The sequence below is a fragment of the Pestalotiopsis fici genome (genome assembly GCF_000516985.1).
Source record: "Pestalotiopsis fici W106-1 unplaced genomic scaffold PFICI_Scf_11, whole genome shotgun sequence".
Lineage (NCBI taxonomy): Eukaryota > Fungi > Ascomycota > Sordariomycetes > Amphisphaeriales > Sporocadaceae > Pestalotiopsis > Pestalotiopsis fici.
Window position 1 is genome coordinate 2,163,106 of NW_006917101.1, and position 16,509 is coordinate 2,179,614.

General features: G+C 48.8%; 7 protein-coding genes across 7 annotated transcripts; 3 read left to right on the plus strand and 4 right to left on the minus strand.

Moving 5' to 3' along the window:
* Positions 1–392: 392 nt before the first annotated feature.
* On the minus strand, positions 393–1,642 carry PFICI_13643 (uncharacterized protein; the record flags this gene model as incomplete). The annotated part of the gene is made up of 2 exons (XM_007842224.1): positions 393–1,100; positions 1,154–1,642. The coding sequence occupies 2 exons, from the start codon at positions 1,640–1,642 to the stop codon at positions 393–395; spliced, it is 1,197 nt and encodes a 398-aa protein (XP_007840415.1).
* Positions 1,643–4,546: 2,904 nt separating this feature from the next.
* On the plus strand, positions 4,547–6,038 carry PFICI_13644 (uncharacterized protein; the record flags this gene model as incomplete). Its single annotated transcript, XM_007842225.1, has 3 exons — positions 4,547–5,540; positions 5,628–5,898; positions 5,963–6,038. 3 exons carry the CDS (start codon positions 4,547–4,549, stop codon positions 6,036–6,038), a joined length of 1,341 nt encoding a protein of 446 aa, XP_007840416.1.
* Positions 6,039–7,119: 1,081 nt separating this feature from the next.
* On the plus strand, positions 7,120–8,376 carry PFICI_13645 (uncharacterized protein; the record flags this gene model as incomplete). Its single annotated transcript, XM_007842226.1, has 5 exons — positions 7,120–7,286; positions 7,494–7,516; positions 7,578–7,790; positions 7,963–8,028; positions 8,093–8,376. 5 exons carry the CDS (start codon positions 7,120–7,122, stop codon positions 8,374–8,376), a joined length of 753 nt encoding a protein of 250 aa, XP_007840417.1.
* A 203-nt stretch (positions 8,377–8,579) lies between these two features.
* On the minus strand, positions 8,580–10,156 carry PFICI_13646 (uncharacterized protein; the record flags this gene model as incomplete). Its single annotated transcript, XM_007842227.1, has 6 exons — positions 8,580–8,766; positions 8,823–8,876; positions 8,929–9,183; positions 9,236–9,502; positions 9,557–9,666; positions 9,722–10,156. The coding sequence occupies 6 exons, from the start codon at positions 10,154–10,156 to the stop codon at positions 8,580–8,582; spliced, it is 1,308 nt and encodes a 435-aa protein (XP_007840418.1).
* Positions 10,157–11,145: 989 nt separating this feature from the next.
* On the plus strand, positions 11,146–13,308 carry PFICI_13647 (uncharacterized protein; the record flags this gene model as incomplete). The annotated part of the gene is made up of 11 exons (XM_007842228.1): positions 11,146–11,309; positions 11,373–11,398; positions 11,464–11,509; positions 11,577–11,733; positions 11,815–11,870; positions 12,001–12,108; positions 12,172–12,516; positions 12,577–12,860; positions 12,922–12,949; positions 13,007–13,081; positions 13,140–13,308. 11 exons carry the CDS (start codon positions 11,146–11,148, stop codon positions 13,306–13,308), a joined length of 1,458 nt encoding a protein of 485 aa, XP_007840419.1.
* Positions 13,309–14,959: 1,651 nt separating this feature from the next.
* On the minus strand, positions 14,960–15,439 carry PFICI_13648 (uncharacterized protein; the record flags this gene model as incomplete). Its single annotated transcript, XM_007842229.1, has 1 exon — positions 14,960–15,439. One exon carries the CDS (start codon positions 15,437–15,439, stop codon positions 14,960–14,962), a length of 480 nt encoding a protein of 159 aa, XP_007840420.1.
* Positions 15,440–15,574: 135 nt separating this feature from the next.
* On the minus strand, positions 15,575–16,140 carry PFICI_13649 (uncharacterized protein; the record flags this gene model as incomplete). Its single annotated transcript, XM_007842230.1, has 2 exons — positions 15,575–16,021; positions 16,108–16,140. 2 exons carry the CDS (start codon positions 16,138–16,140, stop codon positions 15,575–15,577), a joined length of 480 nt encoding a protein of 159 aa, XP_007840421.1.
* Between the last annotated feature and the right edge of the window lie 369 nt (positions 16,141–16,509).

Below are 16,509 nucleotides of genomic sequence, written 5' to 3' on the forward strand. Positions count from 1 at the left end.
GAGCCGCAAACGGTACCAACATAACCAGGACATGGACACGTGCATGACAGCGTTTTACGCGAATTTGAATTACAAGTGGTGTGTTTCGTCGGATTTCTCAGGAACGCAAGGGACGAATGCTGACCGTTGTGTGGGTCCGGGTTGTGCCATTTTGGCCTGGGTCGTACGATCGGTATGCGCCGATTGAGCACAGCAAATGGAAATCCCGAGCCGAATGGTCCCGGTCCCAAGGAAGCGGATCCAAGAGGAGACTGACTTTTTTTTCCATTTTCCTTCAAATCCCGGCACTTTGGTAATGTCTTGAATATACCACATGTTTCCATCTTTGGAATTTGTATGTACGTATTCGGTCTACATTGGGTCTTTATTGTCCCGATTCTTAATATGTTCGATTATGCGAGGTTCTCCTTGACGTAGGCACTTAGTTGCTCTAGTGCCTCCCTCAGCACTTCCGTCTCCGAGACGTACCCGATCCGAACATAACCTTTGAAAGCATTGCCGTGACCAAAACACTTGCATCCTGGCAGGACCATGACTTTTGTTTGCTTCAGCAAGTCCAAGCAAAACTGTTCATCATTGACTGGCTGACCCGCCTTTCTAAACTGGACGAATGCGACCGTTGCAGCATTTGGCTTTACCCAGGAGACGTAGTCTGAGTGGTTGCGCACAAACTCGTCAAGCAGTGCAAGGTTCTTCTTGGCCAGCTCCATGTTTCTCTGGATGAGATGAGGCCGCACCTCGTCGCCGAGGGCATAAGTGGCCACCTGATCGTCTAGTTGCGAAACGCTGATGGTGGTGTAATCCCGCGCTATAGCGACCTTTTCGATAATCGACGCATCCCGAGATGCAATCCAGCCGACTCGAATGCCTGCTAGAGCCCATGCCTTGGACATGGATGAAGTCACGACTGTCTTTTCCCAGCCGAGAGATAGAACGGAGGGCGGAATCTTGTCCTCTTCCACGCCGTGGTAGAGGGGCCGGTACACTTCATCCGCGAAGAGGATAATGTCGTGCTTGCGTGCCACATCAACAATCTCCTTGAGTGTTTCCGTCGGTATCGTAGCTCCGGTAGGATTGTTTGGGTTGTTGATGACAATCATCTACAACTCATTAATGAACGGCCCATGTATCGAGTATGCAGCCGACGACTTACCAATGTATTCTTCTTGATGAATCGTTCCAGCTCCGCGACATTGGGCACGAAGCCGTTTTCGGCTTTCAACTCCCATAGCGAGACTTCGGCTCCCAGGCTCTCTGGCACCGAGTAAAGCTGCTGGTATGTTGGGAATACTGAAATGACATGGTCACCTGGGCCAACAAGACTATAGAACACCAGATGATTTGCCGCAATTGCACCATTCGTCACAATGACTGATGAAGTCGAGAGCGGTTCAGCACAGTCGTCATGTCTATAGAGGCTTGTAATGTTTTGACGAAGCTCCGGTGAACCCAGGATCGGCCCGTATGTCATCTTCCGTGCCAGATCAATCGGTGAAGACGCATCGACATTCTTGCTGAGGGCTCGGAGGTCGTCGACAGATACTGATGCACAACATGTCTCTGCAATATTCAAAACGCCAGGAGTAGTTTCATACGCGTCCATCCATTGTTCCACCTCGAAAATTGGTAAACGAGCAGGCATTTTGCGAGGGAAGTCTTGGGGAAGCTTGGAGTAAGAGCGCGCCGCCAGAACAAGCGGGGTAAGGGCAAGAAATTCAGAAGTTGGCGTGTATTGATAAACGACGATGATAGCCTGGTATCGTTTCCTTGTGATCTGATCCGAGAGTCTCCTGTATCTTATGTGATCAAGTGAGAGCCTTTTAGCATTGAGTCTATTCTCGCAGTTCAATGTCGTCGAAAAGGCGTAACTACCTAGCAATGCGGCCAAGCTCCGCTTCAAAGTCCAGATCAACAGCTAGCTCCACTATCAACCCACAAGTATAGCCCGCCAGTATATGCGACCTGCTACTTGACACAACTAGACATCTCATAAATCTTTTAGACATATTGCGACCAAGTATGTTGCACGGGCCCATGTCACTTATCTGCTAGGTTAAGAGGATTTCTTTCCTTTCCTTCCCTTGCTCGCCCTGAAAAAGCCAGAATACTGGAAATATACTGAGATTTCAGCGCTGGAATCTTGACACTCGAATGTGCGTGGTTTTGTCGAGTTTAAGGAGGACCACAAGTTCATCACAATGGAATGTTCAACAACCACACTGTGAATAACGAATGCATGGCAAACTTGAATTAACATAAATTCAGATAATAGCAGGCTGAATCATAAATACCTATTCTTCGAACATAATATAAAATTCACAACATCTCTGAGCGCTTGAAAGTTGTATCTACGTAGAAGTGCCATACTTTCAGCGATCGCCCGCCATTGCCGCAAGGATATACACCAAAGACCTCCGATAGTCAGATTACCTACATCGAGCTTGTGCCTAAGCTCTAACAACACAACAATCAAGATGAGCAGAACAGGAGGCGGCGATAATGACCGAGACCGAGACCGCAATGGCGGCAATCATGTTCATCACTATACCCCAACGCCCGCACCTCCGCCGCATTGCTATGAGCGCAAGACGGAATTCGTCTGCAGTCGGTGCCGTATCGAGGCCGTCATGACAGAGTGTGTATCTGTATGCAAAAGCTGTCAAGGACCTGCCTATAACTCGTGCGGACGTGCATTCACCGTTCATGGCGTAGGTTGCGGCGACAGGTTATGCACATCATGCGATGATTCACAAAAACCTGGAGCAAAGGGTCCAATAAAAAGGTAGAGCGCTTCCTATGTAAATCTTCTTGGCAAGAGTCGGGCTAACCTGTGTATAGAAGAACTATCTGGGGCGTCTTTGCAGACGAAACATGGCGGAATAAGATTCAGATGATCAATCGTTGGAAACCCTACAGAACTGGCGGAAAGGGGTTCACTGAGCTAGACGAGCAAGACAATTAACCAGACTTAAGTGATTCTCACGGTAACTAAATCTTATAATGAGCAATTCAGCTTGTGCATACACATGTAGATGGGCGCTCTGATTGCTGCCATGATCAGCGAATTCACAGCGCCTTTTACTCAGGATACCGGACGGTGCAGCAGTTTGAGGCAATCTCTAAACCAGTACAAATAGATGGAATAAAATAACAATTCATATATTCGAAATTTATTAGTAATTTTGTACTAGGATTGGTGTTTTGTGGGTGGGAGTTCTAAACGAGCATTTGTTATCTTTTTCAAGCACAACAACCGCAGTTGCATCTCTGACCGACTGCTCTTGATGGTATTGTAAAGTCAGTTTGATTTTCACCGTGGCCAACTACTGCCGTCAAATATTCGTCACGCGAGTGAAGGCCATGTGAGGGAAAGAGCTGGTATCGTTTACTGCGGTGGTTTGTTCCTAGGATATCGGATCGGAAAATACGGAAGCCATCAAATGCCAAAATCGGTCATGTCAGTCTAGAACAAGCGCACTGTCTACCCCCGGGGACCAGAAAGCTTCTCCGAGATCGCCGAAGCCGAACAATGGCAAGGACCCAAAGTGGAAGACTCCCATCCGAGTTATACTGGCCTGCTGTTGCGCAAGGCCGAATAGCTTGCCGAACTTGGTATTTGCGACTAGCACGAGCGGTGTCGAGCGGTGTCGTGCTTTGAGAGTTTTCCGGTGATGCGACGGCCAGTGATATGTCATCGAAATACAGGTATGTAGCCTGAATGCCTCCACCTTACTGGCCGGCCTTTGCATCGAAATGTCAGAGCCTCAGTATTTAAGCAGGAAACATAATCAAAAGTATTTACCAGCCACTAAGTGCGATTTGACGTCCTCTTGTTCATCGAATGAATTGCAGTTTAATTGAAGATTGAAGTATCCAGCTGTTGTAATTCGGTCGTCTGTGGATGAATCTCGATTCTTACACTGACCCGTGGTGGAACTCTGCTAGATGCCAATGCTGTATTAATTGCCAAGATTCGCTTCATTTATTAATATGTTTTCAAGCTTTGTCTTAGAAAGCTTGGGCAGATCGTCGTCCACATGTCATACTCGACTGCCGCATTGAGAAGGTCGCGGTTCGAGCACTAGCACCGTCACCCCTGGATGGGGCAACCATGTCGGCTGGGAGCGGTACAAGAACGAATCAAGAGTATCAATCACTCGCGTGGACAATAATCCTTTGAAACAAATTGACTTGTCCGTACAGTTTGTTTGGTAACCTACTTTATTGGGTCACATAGGAACCACATTTACACATCAGGTCGGAAGCTGGAGAATGAGCTTCCACTGACGACATTCCGTACTGGCTCAGCGGCCTCGGTAGGTTCAGCATGGCCCCAGGGCGGATGCAACATCAGACGAGAAACCTCCTATACTCAGTTACTCGCCCGTACCGGCCGAGATCGTTTCAATGACGAAATCCCTCTCCGCTTTGAGCTTGTAAACTATAGAAGGCCTTTGTCTCCTAGCATGCTCATCAGGAGGAGATTTGCTCAAGTTCGTCGTGATTCGAGTCCTTCATTGAGAAATTCGCCATATAACGGTGAGCCATGAAGTCAGTCTTGGCTCTGTCCCTCCTTTCGGGAGCTCTGGCTCTGCCAGCCTCCAACCCGCTCAAGGTCTCTGCCGGCAAGCGGTACTCGCTGACCCGCGACAATGGCGAGGCTAATATTGCCGGCATCTTTGCTTCTCTGAACCAGACTCTGCACAAGTACAACCTCCAGCCTCTGCCGTACTATGCACCCGTCGCCGAGAAGCAAGCCGCCATGTTCGAGGCGCGTGTGGCCAAGCGCCAGGCCAACGAGCCAATCACGGACCAGACTCAGCTGGGAAGTGAGGATGTTGCCTACTATGGATCCGTCGGTATTGGCGGACAGAACTTTAACGTAATCTTTGACACTGGTTCGGCCGATGTGTGGGTGCCTGGTCCTTCTTGCACGAGGCTCAAGGGTTGCGTCCACAGTACCAAGTACGACCAAGGCGGTTCGGATCTGGGAACCAAGACCAGCATCCAGTATGGATCGGGAGCGACAGAGGGCGAGAACTACGTTGATGAGTTCACCATTGCCGGTCTGACCGCAACAAACCAGACGCTCATTTCCGTCACGACGGCCTCGGGCTTTACCCAGATTGACGCCGATGGCCTGGCTGGTATGGCTTTTTCCACCATTGCGCAGGACAATGGTACCACCTTTTTCGAGAATCTGGTTGCCCAGGGTGCCGTAGACACGGATGAGTTCGGCTTCTATCTTGGTCGTGTCTCGGGTGGCACGCAAAAGGACTCGGAGCTGACCCTTGGCGGTCGCGACAGCACCAAGTTCACCGGCGACTTTGTGACCGTCCCCGTCTCATCGCAGACCTACTGGCAGGTTGACCTCGATGGAGTCAAGGTCGGTGGCACCACTGTCGCCAACAGCAAGGGACAGGCGGCCATTGACACGGGCACGACCATTCTCCTCGCGCCTACTGCTGCCGCAGCTGCCGTATTCGCCGAGATCAAGGGCAGCTTTGGTCTTACTCTCGAGGGCCAAAAGATCTACCTCTGTAAGTATTGAAAAAACGGCGCATTTTTGCTTGCCAGTTCCAGAAAAATCTGCTTCAAGTCAGGAGCTAACACGTTCAACTTACTAGACCCATGCAACACGGCCAACATCCCCAGCATCACCTTTGCCGGCGTCGACCTGGCCATTAACCCACTCGACTTCAAGCTCGGCTCCCTAGGCCTCGGCGTCGACGTTGACGACCTGACCCTCGGAAACGCCGACCTGGCCGCCGAGATCCGGCAAAAGGCATCCGAGCTCGCCCCCGAGGCTGGCGGTTACTGCATCGCTGGATTCTCGGGGGGCGACCTCACCGGCATCGACGACCTCTACATTGTGGGAGACACGTTCATCAAGAACTGGTGAGTATTCCTGTGCCACAACCATCTTTGATGAAAGGATCGTGAGCTCACCACCAACCTGTAGGTACTCGGTCTTCTCCTACTCGGCCGCCAGTGGTGCGCCAGCTGTTCTCTTTGCGCCCAACATTGGACAGTCGTAAAAGTGCGGCTTGACCCCATTCAGTTGACATAACTGGGCCTGTGTACGAGTTAGACTGCTGAGCACGTCAAGGTAGGTTGTGGGGATTTGTACCCTGGTACCTCCTTACAAACTCGCCGGCAGCATTCTAGCGACTAGGTAGCAACTTTGAAATTCTAATAACTGATCTCTTCTAAGCCGTGCATTGTCTCACAAGCATTGTTTGCATGAAAAGATCAAAGCTGGAAATTCTCCCAGGTTCTTTGAGCAATGGAAGATTGATTTGTCAAATAAATTGACCAATTGTCGTCTGGTTTTGGCCGTGCTGTGATGACTATGCTGGCGCTAGCCGGGCAGAACCGAAGTCGCTTACAAATAAATGTCTCTGAACAGAGCAGCATGAGAATCATGATACTTGTTGGCTTTAGGTACGAAATGAGATGTGAAAAATTCGCAATTTCAAATGAATATTTTTCAATTCGTGTTCAGCGTAGTGGTGGATTAAACAGTGAGAGGTGGTATGAACAGGACGAGATCATCATAACATCCGGCTGGAACAAAACACAGTCGAAATTCCCTGTTAATAATTATAGTCCCGAACACCCGAGGCGCCCAATACATCGACGGGGCCCCGTCGATGTATTGGGAGCCAACACCCGACGCCAATTTAATAAGCTCGTCAATCAATGATTATTAAACACCCTGCGCCCTGGAAACAAAATTCCCATTGCGTACAGGTTTTTCTTTTCCCTCTATAAGCAGAGCAGGCCAGACGTTACCTAGGTAAACCTACACTCGCTATTTGCTCAATTTGAAGCGTCATCACGTCTCATTGCCATTCTGAGTTTACTTCTCTGACGCCATTGCGCCATTGCGCCATGCATGCGGGGATGGCAATGGGTGTGCGGGCTACACCATCGATGACAAATGTGATTCGGTTACAGAACCATAAATTCATCAGCTCGTTCTCTTCGTGTCGTCTTCACAGACAATTCTCTTCATTCTCGTCGCCCTCACTAGCTATTAAACCTCACAGCTCTGCCACATTACCTTTTGTACAATCGCTCAGAACCTTTCACCACACATCAGCAGCAGCATCAACAATGGCAAGTAAGCTCTATATCAACGAGACCCCCGCCGACGTCAAAAACGCAGAGGGTCTCCATCTCATCACCCAGAGCACGCCCAATGGCCAGGCAGTCCAGATCTTCCTCGAGGAGCTGGCAGAGACCTACGGCACTAAATGGACAACCACTTTAATCAACATTATGTAAGTACTCAAGATCTGTGGTGCTCCTTTTGGGGGGAGGGCATGTTTCTCTAGAAGAGTTTGTTTTGGAGAATTTGTTTCCCGGTCCCAAATCTTGTCTTGGGAAATACCTACCTAGTACCTACTCGATACCTGTAGTTCGGGCGCTTGGTGGGATCCTCTACATGATCAAGAGAAAACCGACAGGCTAACATATTTCTACTCAAGGACCAATGAACAAAAGAAGGAGTGTAAGTTTACCCAAGCCGACGACCCCGCCCATGAAAGACAGCTGTAAACTCACACAAACAGGGTTCCTCCGGCTCAACCCCAATGGCCGTATCCCCGTCTTGGTTGATAACAGCGCCAGCGCCAAGGCCGCCAACAATCAGAACCCATTCCCGGTCCACGAGACTTCTGCCGAACTCTTGTACCTGCTCAAGGAGGAGGACAAGGAGGACAAATTTGGTTTCAAGGACGAGTACGAGCGCAATGAGGCCCTCCAGTGGCTCTTTTTCTGGCACGGTGAGTACCCAAATAATTCGTCTTCAATCTATCACGTGGTCTTTCTCCAAGAATCTCAATCATCGCATTCCCTTGATGTACTATCGCCGGAGGGAATCTTGATTGGCAACATATTAGTATTTTTCGTGGAATCAGAAGATCAAGAAGAAGCTAATAGTATTTGCGTCTCTAGGCTCTGGCGCCCCCTACCAGGGACAGACCAATCACTTTAGCAAGGCCGCTCCCGAGAAGATTCCCTGTAAGTCATGACCCATCGCAAATATCCATTTCTTGGGATGAACAACACGGCTGACAACAAGTAGACGCCATTGAACGCTTCCGCAAGGAAACACTCCGCGTGTACGGCGTTTTGGAAATCCGACTGTCTGGCAAGTATACGGGCGAGCCAAGGGACTACTTAGCCGGCAAGGGCAAGGGCAAGTACTCGGTGGCCGACATCAAGACGTGGCCGTGGGTCAAGGGCTGGGAAAGGACGGGATTCACCAAGGAGGAACTCGACGAGTTCCCGCATTTGCTCAAGTGGATTGATCGAATTGCGGCGCGTCCTGCGGTTCAGAAGGGAATCGGATCCAAGTACTCTCAGTGACTTCAAGGGCGTGCGAGCCTGTAGATGAAGATTAATTAATGAAATCAAATGGAAACAATTGCTTTTGGTCTCGAATTTTGTGGTAGGAGTACTAGGCAGGTCAATGCTCGGAAGACTTCTAGAGAACATTATTGAATGTAGTCTCACAGCGGTATACCCCGATACAGTAGGTTCATCTTCCGATTCTTGGAGCTCTGGCTATCTTACAACTGAGGATCATGTCTCCATCCTGGCAAGTCTGCGAGATCTTGTGGCGGCGCTGCTCGCCGGGACTTGCGGGCGTCGCCTCCTGGCCTCCACCTCCAGGCATTTGCCATGTCTTGGGGAAGACGGCCCTCGATCAGTTCCACTACGTGCTTTCCAACGTTGGGCAGGAGCTTGAATGAGTGGCTGATATAGTCAATCAGCAATGTCTCTTCATCAACAGATTCCAAATCGACACTTACCCGCTATCTCCAGTAGCTAGGAAAAAGTTCTTCCACTTTGGGTGCTCGCAGACCCTTTTCATGTGTTAATGATCCATATTATATGTGAGTCAAGCGAGAGACTTACAGAAGAGCGGCATCGGCCGTGTCTGTACACCAGCACATGGCTCGATTAAAGAGCTCCTTCTCTGTGTAATCAGGGAGATATGTGGCAATGGCTTTCCGTATGGTTACCTCGGACACGTCGGGATACGTGTCCGTCGGATGCTTTGCATGAGAGCGCGGTGTCGAAATGGATTTGGGTTCTGGTGCTCCCCATGGTTGGATCTTCTTGTAACGACTGAATCCCGGGAATTCGTCACAGACCTTTATTACTCCAAATCTGACGACATGTGGTTAGCAAGACGAATGGGATAGGAGGGCATTGAGCTCACTCGTTAGGCTCGAAAAAGAACCCAATCTCTCCATTATAGACGACCGGGATGTTTTTCCACCCAGTCGCCTCTTCTGGCGTCAGCTGAATATGAGCATAGACCCAAGCCTTCGAGCAGCATTGGTCCTCCAAGTCCACCAGAGTCGGGGACCAGGCACCTGCCGCAAAGACTACCTTGTCAGCAAAGTACTTGTTCCCATCCACGGTTTCGACGCCAATGCAAGTCGTGCCGTCCGAGGCAAAGAGGGGGTTTTTGAACGACCCAGCACTGTTACTGCTGTTAGTAAAGAGGTGCATAATATGCGGGCAGAATTTCGCATACTCTCCAAACCCGAACTTGACTCCGCTCGCCTTCAGGAACTCGCCGATTGCGTTGATGGCTTTTGCAGCCGCTAACCAACCGCCGTCTTTGCTCCAGATAGCTTTCCATCCCTGTATCGATCAGCTCCGATGTCCTAATGATTCTGAGGGAAAGAGAAGAGTCTACCTTGATCTTCTCCCGTTTGAGCAAGGGCATTTTTGCCAAGATCTCGTCTTCGTTATCCAGCCACTCATTCTCGGCACCCAATCCGGCGTCGAGGAGTGTTTGATACTGTGCTTTCAGCCCTTTTATACCTTGTTCAGTGTGTTCGCAGTCCATTCTGCCCGTATTGTGGAAAAAGGGCGAAAACAGGTCGTCGTTTCTCCACATGTCCCTCGCCTCTAGACTCATCTGTACATCAACAGGAGTCCTGATTCTGATGCCCATGATCTTGTTCAAATCGTTGCCAGCCGACTGTGCTGAAGGTATCTCAAACGTGTCGAGGACGGTGACATTTGATGGCGCATACGAGTTGCGAATCAAATGTAGCGCTGTTGAAGCACCTAGAGTCCCACCGCCGCCAATGACGATGACTTTTGTGTCTGCGCGCGTTGTAGCCATGATTTGTTCGCGGTGCTTACGAGAATCTGGCGGACTATAATATTTTGGTCGCTGGATAGTACTTGTTAGGCATGTAGTGTATTGGCTCGCTCGGTTGACTTTATAGCGAGTTTTTAGAGCCTAATGAACTTTCCAGTGGTCCAGCGGGCGTCTCCAACGGCTTCTTAGCCTCGAGTAGATTGCCAAGTCCAAAGGATCGCACGAGCTATGTTAACACCCAAGGAACGGTCGATAAAAGTCCGTATACGGTTATACGTGATCAACTTCAAAGATGCAAAACGAAGAGCAAGGTACGTGTGCTTCCATTGTTTGCAAGTCGCTAGCCAAGCTCGTCAAGCCGGTGGGGTTGATCGTCATGCCCGCCACGAGTAACAAAAGACCCACGGAGATAGCCACGCCGAGGGGCCCTGCATGCGGCCAATTCGCCTACACAGCATTCGTTAACGTTACCTGTATTCCATGCGGAGCAGCTCATCGCGTAGCAACTATCGGCCCGCTCCGGGGGAGGGACACATATTGCCGGGCTCTAGTCAACTCGTCTTGAGGGGATAGCGACAATGAACTAAGAAATAACTTTCGCTTGGACCTTCATTGTGCCCAAATCCTAGCTGACCCTAGACCCTAGACCTCTTACCCTGATCCCCGCATGGCCAATCATACATGGGGTTGAATACCCAAAAGGGTTCGTCGTTGAATTGGTAGGTGATCATGCACTTCCTTTCGCTTGTCCGCCGAAGATAAGCACCTCCGTCTTGCCGATTCGGAAGTGCGCTGCTGAACTGAGCAAGGAATGGTCCCGGGGTATTGTGCGAAGGACCTGGGGTTAACTTGCCTCACCTACAGAGTACAGCTTGAGCATTGGCGGGACAAATATATAGATAGATGATAGTAGCAACTGCGATGTCTTTTCATGTCCTACGGTCTCCAATTCTCATCTTTTAACACTTTGAGGCTTTGACAACGTCGTTAAATTTGACCTACCGCCCATCATGTCGGCCTTTGATGCTGCTCCGCCCAACGCTGTCGCCGGTGGAGACGGATATGCCCTCCGAACGCGGGGCGCGCCGCCCGTCAGTACCGTTCCACTGTGGAAGAGGATACACAAACACTCTTTGACGCAAATGATGTTGATCAGTGTGCAAGCCTTTTGCGGGTAAGCAGGTCGTGGAATGCCTGAAGAGTAGAAGAGATGAGGCTTACAAGTTGAAACCACCAGGCCGGCCATGTCTGATGCTATTGCCGGTATGCGCGCACTTGAAGATGACTCTGTACTTGACATTGAATAGCCCTGCTGATCCATTCCCTAGGACTTGGAGGAGGCGGTCTTGCAACACCTCAAGTATCCAACATTGCGTATGTCTATCAATATTGCCTATAAACTTTTAAGTAATGTTCGGCGGAGTGCTAAGGACATTTCCAGGACCGCCCTGACTTATACAATGCTTGCCACGGTCTGCTTTCTAGGAGGTCCACTGGTTAACAAACTGGGCGTCAAGTGGGCATTGGTCCTCGGTGCAATGTCGTTTCCGATTGAAGGATCATCCTACTACTGCAATAGTAAATATGGCAACCAATGGGTAAGTTCAAAAGACCATGACTGTCCCAGCCTACGCGAGTCCTGTGGTTGATATCCATGTGCTCACACAAATCAATCTCAGTACCTCATTCTAGGTGGTGCCTTGTCTGGCATCGGCACAGGCTGCTGGTACGTCGCGTAAGTCACCCAAATCATCTGGTGCTCTTTATTAGTCGTTGCAGCTACATCGAGACGAATCTTCTTTTTGGATTGTGCCCAGGAGGCAGTGTAGTTGAGGAAAAACAGATGTGCTAACATCAATTCATAGAGAGGCTGGTGCTATCATGTCCCTCGCCCCAGCGGGGGCTCGAGGAAAGTACTTGGCATTATGGATCGTGTCAAGAAACTTGGGCCAACTCGTGGGAGGCGCAATCAAGTATGTTCCCTCAAACGGTTTCTGGGAAATGTCGATCTCATACTTACGAATGTACCAAACCAGCCTCTCCAAGAATTATCAAAAAGGTGTCGAGGGTGGTGTAACCACTGATACTTACCTCGCCTTTGTCATCATTGAATGCTTAGCCTTACCCTTTGCTTTCTTGATCGTGCCTCTGGAAAAGGTGATTCGATCGGATGGAACTAGAATATTGGTGTCCGAGAAGCTATCGACCAAACAGGAGTTGAAGCAGATTCTACGCACCATCACAAGCAGTTTGATTCTACTGAGTGGGTTCTGGGCTATATGGTCCTTCTTTTACAGTGGCACTTGGTCCACATATCTTGCAACTTACTTTTCAGTACGCGCAAGGGCACTGTCATCTCTGATATCTCCATTCTTCTGCATGTAAGAACGTCTCGAATCGAATTTCAACTCGTCTCAGAATACCAAACTGATCCTCCATAGCGTCGGATGCTTCGGGCTCGGATTCATCCTCGACCTGAAGCACCTAAGCCAGCGCCGCAGAGCCCAGCTGGGACTCTTCACTGTTGTCATTCTCAATTTGGGAGTTTATATCTGGTCCATCGTGATACAGACCAGATTCGACGCCTCAGATCCTGGAGCCATTGACTGGGACGATGCGCTTTACCCATCGGCTTTCTTGCCGTACTTTTTTGTCCAGACAACCGGCCCGCTATCACAGTCGTACATGTACTGGCTCTTGTCGTCGTTTGCGACGGATGCTCAAGGTGAGTAGCCATGTACATACGAGTTCGAGGAAATCGACGCATACTTATGATGGTACCTCAGCAAATGTACGCAATGGAGCTGCATTCCGGTATGTCATGGGACTCCTGATTGTAACAATGAGAGCAGAAACTAAGCAACGCAATAGCTGCCTAGAAGCAATCGGCCAAGCCATCGCCTATGGCATGAACACCAAGACGAGCACAAGTCCCTTGATTGGCATGTAAGTCTTCGCATCTTGTGACTGTTTGGCTATGCATCATTGCTAAATCCGATTACAGGTGCGTGGCTTTCGCACTCATGGCTGTTGCCGTGGGCCCGATGGTGATTCTTGTCAATCGCACACCTGACCACATCCCCGCCGATATCATTGCAGCAGAGCAGGAAAAGAATATTGACGGTATGAGCGTGAGAGAGCCGGTCCCCATGGTTGTCGAGGAAAAGGTATAGGGAGTTCAAGAGCTTGGAACTCACGCGTTGTCGATGATAAATGGGAGTTGTACTTCCATCCTTTATGATAAGCCATGCTTAAGAAACTAGATCAGATTCACTATATGGATAAAAGTGTCTTTAACACCAGTCTCCGAAAAGCCCACAAGCATGAATAGTTACCTTTTTGCACATGTACAAAAGTCCAATGTCCTCCTTGATCCTGTCCGACACCGGTAGTATCAAATACACTGTAATATCGCGGAATGATGCAAAATAGATCAGCCGTAGGCCATTAAACACAATACAACATAAAATGAATCGCAAAAATCCCTATAACCCCCCAATTATATCGGGTACCCTTGTCTAAGAGCTTGGCACGCTGCCTGCGGCACCCTCGGCCATAGTTGAGCACTCGGCTTCAATAATGCCCAAGGGCACGATCGATAAAAACGTATTGCGTTTTATCGAATTCGTTGACGGTCATCCTAACGTAGGATAAATCAGAGGACTAGGCGCAACACATTTGGAACCAGTCAGACGATACGAAGCAAGCCACTATCTCCGTTTTGCAAAAGTCGACATTCAGCGATTTAAGGCGACCAGGCCGTCTTCTGGTCGTTTACTGTCCATCCCAATCAGAAAAAAATGGAAAGAAATCTATACTCTTGGGAAACGTCTAAATGTCTTCGCTGAGAACCTTGGAGACGCCGTTACGGCGATTTTTCCATTCGCCGCGCTACGTCAGGCACTCGGGCGTTCTCTTGCAGCAGTAAGTTTACCCACAACACATCTCTATATAGAACTCGGCTAATCCTGTATCAAGGCTAATGCTGGATATTTCACGGCGATTCACAAGACTTTGGAGAGCTGCATCGGAACCAGGGACTTCATCAGATTACTGTTAAACGGCCCTGGGCGCGAGCTTCAAAGTCTTCTGCACTCGAGTACGCCAGGCGAAAAGCTCCAGGCATTTGAAAATACCTTGCGGGCTTCCGGCGAACAGTATAGGATCGCCAGACCAAGATTGGTCAACAATATTGTTAGCCCTCAGTCGACAGACGGCTGGTCAGCCGTAACAGCGATGTTTTCGGAAGAAGACAAACATCAGCTGACAATCCAGGGCAGGGGTTCGGAGCTTCGGTCGAACGAGCTGGATTCGCTACGTCCCGAACAATATCTCACAGATGATATTATACGGATTGCTTTGGAGTTAGCTCGACGAGACAACTTTCAGGTCATTGAACCGGCGGCCGTAAGAACAGTGACCAACAACTTGGCCCAAACTTTCTGGAACCAATTTGACAGACGGCTGCAAAACGGTATATTAAAAACCTGAAATTACAAAAGAAAAAGAGAAAGAGAGAAAAAGAGAAAAAAAAAGAGAGAAAGAGAGAAAAGAAAAAAAAAGAAGAAAAAAAGAAAAAGAGAGAAAAAGAGAGAAAAAGAAAGAAAAAAAGAGAGAAAAAGAAAGAAAAAAAAAGAGAAAAAAAAAGAAAAAGAGAAAAAGAGAAAGAGAAAAAGAGAGAAAGAAGAAAAAAAAGGGAAAAAAAAAGAAATTCTTGCGAAATATTTTAAATTCTTTTTTTAATATTTTGCATAAGCTTAAGTAATAATATATTATTTCGTCAAATTGGACTATCTGCAGAATTTTCTTGACTATTACAGGATATTAAAGCCCTTCCAAGGTCCTGACGGCGGTGGGTGACCATTGTGGCTTGTCGCAAAATACACGATATGCATTCTCGAAGATTCCAGCGATCCAAAAGTTCATGGCAGTATTCGACTCCATGGAAATCTTATAGTGCGATGAAATATACTTATCGGGGCCGATAGTGCTCGGATCCTTGTTGCCCTCTCGGAAATGCTGCGCACCACTTGCGAACTTTTTGCCTTGCGCAGCCGTCATTCCAACATAGATGTCAGTCTTGACTGCATTCTTGGGGTCGGCGGAATCCTTGACTACTTTGATCTTGGTCCGTATGTTGTATTCTTGTGAGTACTCCCAGGAAATATCTCCAGGCATCATCTGCGTGAGGACGTCGACGTAGACCATCCAGTCGTCGAGTTCGTGGTTGCCTGCTGGGAGATCCAAAAGATCGCTTGGTTGAAGGCTACTTCGTCCCAAAACTTGGTGTGACTTCAGTGGCATGGCTGCAAATATTTGCTTCAATATGCACCTGGGCGTTCTTTGAGGATGGAGAAAGTACTTTCGGAAGGGGATTGACATGTCCTCGCGTTTATGTTTTCGCTGATCCGCAGGTATGCTAAAGTACTTTGCGATGTATTATTGGCCCTCTTCTTTGATCTTTTCGTGCAATGCTTCGACCAGAGCAGCCATTCGTTGCCGAAATCTTGCAACATCAGGATCTTCACGTGCCACGGGATACTGTCTGTTGATCTTGGCCAAGACTTGGGCGGCGGTCTTGGGTACATCTAGACGTTGTCGCTTCCCTCGAGAGGCCTCTGCCTTGATAGTGGCACTTCGCTTTGCACGGCCCTTGCCTTCGGTCTGAGACTCATGTTCTGACAAAACAACGTCGATGATCTCATCGTATTCTTCGCTTTCGTCTTCTTCTTCTCCATCATCTTCCACGTTGGAGGGGATGAAATAATCGTCCGGCTCTTCGTCGCCGAAGTCATTGGCAGCATCATCCTCACCAGCATGGTGAATGTCGATTTCCCTCTCATTCTTGCCTTCATCTTGCGGAGCCAGTCGTGCGGCCGTCCTCTTCTACTTCTTCTATTCGGGTCTTAGCATCATCAAAATCAATCTCGGGTGGTTGCTCAATTTCTTGTACTGGGGAGGTTGCCTCATACCAGACGTCGAAATTTGCTCAATGTCGTCCTCATCCAAGCTGTAGAGACTGGCCGCAGCTTTGGTTGCACGCTGCTTCCCGGACGTTTTCTTGGTGGATAAGTTCTTGGACTTTTTCAGCTGGACGTCCTCGTCATCACTCTCTCCAAGATCATTTAGGTCTTGGGAGTAATAACCATTGCTGGCGGATTTTGCATTGGCCTTTGATTTAATTCTGCTTGTGATTGAAAATGCTGATTATTCCAAGGAAATGGCATGAGGCTAGGATTTTCAAAATAACTGATAGTGCAGCATCTTATATTATTCCACTCGACTAACCATCCTAGTGGCCCAAGTACCTAAACTAAGTCGTTTGCTCACAACGTGGATTTCAACCAAGCAACTCCTCGATCTTCCATTTGTTT